The sequence below is a fragment of the Sinocyclocheilus grahami genome, unplaced genomic scaffold (assembly GCF_001515645.1).
Source record: "Sinocyclocheilus grahami isolate Dianchi unplaced genomic scaffold, SAMN03320097.WGS_v1.1 scaffold1546.1, whole genome shotgun sequence".
In the NCBI taxonomy this organism is placed as follows: Eukaryota; Metazoa; Chordata; class Actinopteri; order Cypriniformes; family Cyprinidae; genus Sinocyclocheilus; species Sinocyclocheilus grahami.
In genome coordinates, this window is record NW_015506725.1 from 200952 (window position 1) to 205271 (window position 4320).

Consider the following 4320-nt stretch of genomic DNA (forward strand, 5'->3'; position numbering starts at 1 on the left):
CTACTTTGCTGATCAGATGATGTTGAGATCTATGGATATGAAAAATTTTTTGAGCCCTTGCTGCAAGATCTTTCCACATTGGAAAGCCAGGGGATTTTCATTGCACAGCTTGGTTCTTTCATCAAAGGCACAGTGCAGACTGTCATAGCAGACAATCTGGGAGCACATGGAATTGCTGGCTTTGTGGAGAGTTTCTCTGGTGGATATGTGTGCCGGTTCTGTACTGCAAAAAAGTCTGAAATTCAGGAGAAAGAAGTGAGCTCAGATGGTTTCACTCTCAGAACTAAAGAGATGCATGAACTGCATGTCAGGTCAGCGGTAGAAACTGAAAAGTCTTGTTGTGGTGTAAAAAGACTGTGTTTTGTCTGCACGTCTTTCCCATTTCAATGTCAGTACTGGGTACCCACCTGATATTGCCCATGACATATTTGAAGGTATAATACCAGTAGAGCTAGCACACTGTCTGCGTTTGTTAATTTCTAAACGTTTTTTTACTCTCGACAAACTCAATGAACTAATTGAGACATTTCCGTACAAATGGACAGACAAAACCAATCGGCCACATACTGTTCCACGTGCTTTCATGTCCAACGGAAGCGTTGGAGGCAATGCTCATGAAAATTGGAGCCTTTTACGATTTCTTCCATTCTTGGTTGGACATCTGGTACCTCCAGATGAATCAGCTTGGCAGGTCCTTATGGAGCTTAAGGATATTGTTGAGTTGGTTGTGGCACCAGTGCAAACAGCAGAATCAATTGCCTTCCTTGAAAGCAAAATTTGTGATCACAGGCGCAGGTTGCAGGAAGTTTTTACTGAACTGAAAATTTTGCCCAAACATCATTATGTGGAACATTATCCACTACTGATCAAGTTCTTTGGACCTTTAGTGGGGATGTGGACACTCAGATTCGAGGCAAAGCATCGATTTTTCAAGCAGGTCGCTCGTTACACACATTGCTTTAAAAACATACTATTGACTCTGGCAATGAAACATCAGTTCATGATGGCTTATCACTTGGAGTATGCTACCACTGAAAAGAGTGGCATGAGTGTGTCAGACGTCTCAACTGTACCTGTGGGTATCTTGAATCAGGATGTAGTTAATAGTCTTAAGCAAACATATCCTGATGTCACTTACATTCATCTTGCAAAGAATGTGTCTGTTGATGCAGTAAACTACAGGAATGGCATGATTGTTGTTCGTGGCCTTTCTGGTAGCTTGCCAGTTTTTGCAGAGATCATCCAGATGGTTGTAGTGGAAAGACATTTGAGTTTCATTGTGAAAGAAATGAGTGCTTGGTATTGGGAGCATTTCAGAGCTTTCGAATTGTGCCCCACATTGCAAGTTTCTCTCATTCATCACAATGCCCTTGCTGACTACTACCCATTGGCAGATTACCATCTTGGAGGCAGACGAATGGTGACACTTAAAAGATTCATAAACACAAGAGGTTAGGTTCAGTTTGTTTTAATAAACTATTTAAAGGGTTAGTTCACCCAACAATGTAAATTCAGTAATTAATTACTCACTCTCATGTTGTTCCAAGGTCCGTAAGACCTTTATTCATCTTCAGACCACAAATTAAGATATTTTTTATGAAATCTGAGAGCTCTCTGACCCTGTATGGACAGCAACGCAACCTAAATGTTCCCAGGTCCAGAAACGTAGCAAGAACATCTGTGAAATTTTGGGTGAACTAACCCTTTGGGCTCCAGACAAAAAAATTGAGTAAGGAGCCATTGGCTCCTATAAGAAACAAACTTAGGCACCAAATTATTTTTTAGGTGCCACAGAATAAACAGGTTTTATTTAAATTTCTTTATATATATTTTTTTATATTTTATATATTTGTTACATGTAACATTTCAATCATACTGTCATGTGTTTGTCTCATTTTTTGAATTTATCAGCATTTTATTTAATCTTGTAGATGTCCTGGGAACTAGGCCTGTCGCGATAATTAAATAACCGTCTAATCGCGATTATTTGATCTAACCGCAGTTGTCTTATTGTGCTTTTTATACGAGACAAGGGAGAGTCATACACCAAAAGAAACAGAAGAGCACCAGTTTGCTTTTCATGCACTGTATAGCCTATACAGGGCTCCAGACTCATTCTTCCCACTGGTTGCTCTTTTGCAACTAACTTTCTCAGCTGGCCGCACGAGCACATGATTTGGTCGCAATATTATTAATTTTTTTTGCACTACAACATGGGATTATTCAATGCATGCTGATGAACTTTTATCATAGTTTATAGTTATATGGAAACGAAAGTGGTTAACATTTAACCCGTTCTTTATCATCAGTAGTATTATTTGTGATTTGAATTTTGTGAACGGGAGTTTCTCTTTTGCTGTGTTAAGCCGCGGGCTTCGGATGCTTTCACTTTCGAATTCGCAATCTTGTTGTCACTGTTTTGCTTACATACATCTACACACCTTTCATTGTTTTAATACTAAAACAAAAAATGGATTCATTGTTATTCTTAATTAAAAAGCACAACAACAATAAATCAGTAAGATACAATGACAAACTAGCTTACAAAACGTTTAACAAAAACGAATAAGATGAGTCATGGCACACACCACATGCTGTATTATATGCAGACTGATAAATTACAGAACGTTTAGCAAACACTGAGGAATCAAATTAATAAATATAAGAGAGCCTCCATAGTGTAATGTGAGGTAAACCGCAAAGATACGTTTTTCAAAAATGAAAACAAAAAGTAAAACTAACGGTGACCGTGCTTGCATGTTTTTTTCCCCACAAGAATACCAGCATGTTCACCTTTTGAAATTGCAGCGCTTATGAGTTGACCAACGCGTTGGTCGCGCCAGTGCGACCACACACAAAATTTTGTCGCACAGGTCGCAGTCTGGAGCCCTGCTATATCATCTGAAGCCATTCCATATCTTAATGTGAGGGACAGAATTTAGGTTTACAGATGATATATTCCCATTATAATACTTTAAGTTTAAGGAAGGAATTATCACAAACAGAAAGATTATTAGAAGGCTTTTTTCCCCTCATGATTCCTATCTTATATTCATGAATGTATTTTGTAAGAATACAAATAGTTAACAGAATAAACATGTTTAAATTGTATAATTTGCACAAAATATTTTTTTTCAAGATATTGTTTTTGCTGCTAAATTATACAGTCAGCTAGTTTAATTTCATAGCTTATATATTTTTATTCAAATTTAGTTTTTTTCTGTAATGAGGAAGTGAGTATTTAGTGGATTGCGTTTAACAAAGGGTTTAAAAGAGTGACCATTAGTTCCACAAACACAGTATTGATATTCTGTAGGGGTGTAGAACAGTTGTACACAGTTGTAATTGTTTTTTGGTTGCAAAATGGGACCGTTTTAGTTGCAGTCTGGAGCCCTGCTTTATGGACACAAAAAGTGCAAAATTTGTGCATGACCTTTTTTTTTCCTTCTTCTGAATGCAGAAATTTGAAATCTGCATTATCAAAAATATCATTATCAGTCAACTAATCGGAGTTCTCTGTCTCTTAATTAGATTAAATATGAGTGTGAAGCTCAGAGTCATTGTGGACGACAATGATTTCAGAAGACTGGACCTCTCAGCTGGGATACCAGACAGTGTTGTGAATTTACATGATACTGTTCGTCAAGCATTTGGTATTGAAAGACACTTCCGGCTTCAGTACATGGATGCGGACTTCAATGAATTCATGAATCTGTCATCAATTCATGACATTAAAGACAAGACTACTATCAAGTTGATCTACTTGGCACATGACACTCATCCAAGCCCTGACCATCCAGCTGAGCAATCTTCAAGTGCTTCTGAATCGTTTAGCGCTTCAAGTGAATGCTCAATCCTTTCCTCTTCTTTGTTGCCATCTGGAGGAGATTCAGATGACACTGTGACTATCCCAACATCTGATGCAGAAATTCAATCACTACGAGTACAGATATGGCCACAAAAATTTCCGATTCCTCGTTTTCCGTATGATGTGGAAGTGCAGCTTCAACGTGGCAATGAAATTTTTGTTGAAACTGGAACCTCTCTGAAGATCAGTCCAGGGCTCAAGTCCGGAATCTTGGAAAAGTTGGCTGAGGATATTTTCCAGTATACTGCATACCCACGTGATTCCCAGATAGATGACGTTGCAAAGTCACTTGTTGAAAAGTTTCCATGTTTAAAAGAAAAAGGATCTGTTAAGGGGTATAGCGGGTGGATATTTAGCCTCAAGCACAAAATGGCAAATTATAGGACAAAGATGCGCAACATTGGTTGTCCCGAAGTCACTCTGAATTCATTGAAGAACAAGTCCAGAGATGA

General features: G+C 38.2%; 1 protein-coding gene across 1 annotated transcript in view; it reads left to right on the plus strand.

Moving 5' to 3' along the window:
• LOC107571069 (uncharacterized) overlaps positions 1–4049 on the plus strand; it is an 11158-nt gene extending 7109 nt beyond the window's left edge. The window contains exon 3 of the mRNA XM_016257349.1: positions 3927–4049. Within this exon, the coding sequence (XP_016112835.1) occupies positions 3927–4049 (123 nt within the window). The remainder of the gene's footprint in view (positions 1–3926) is intronic.
• The last annotated feature ends 271 nt before the right edge of the window (positions 4050–4320 follow it).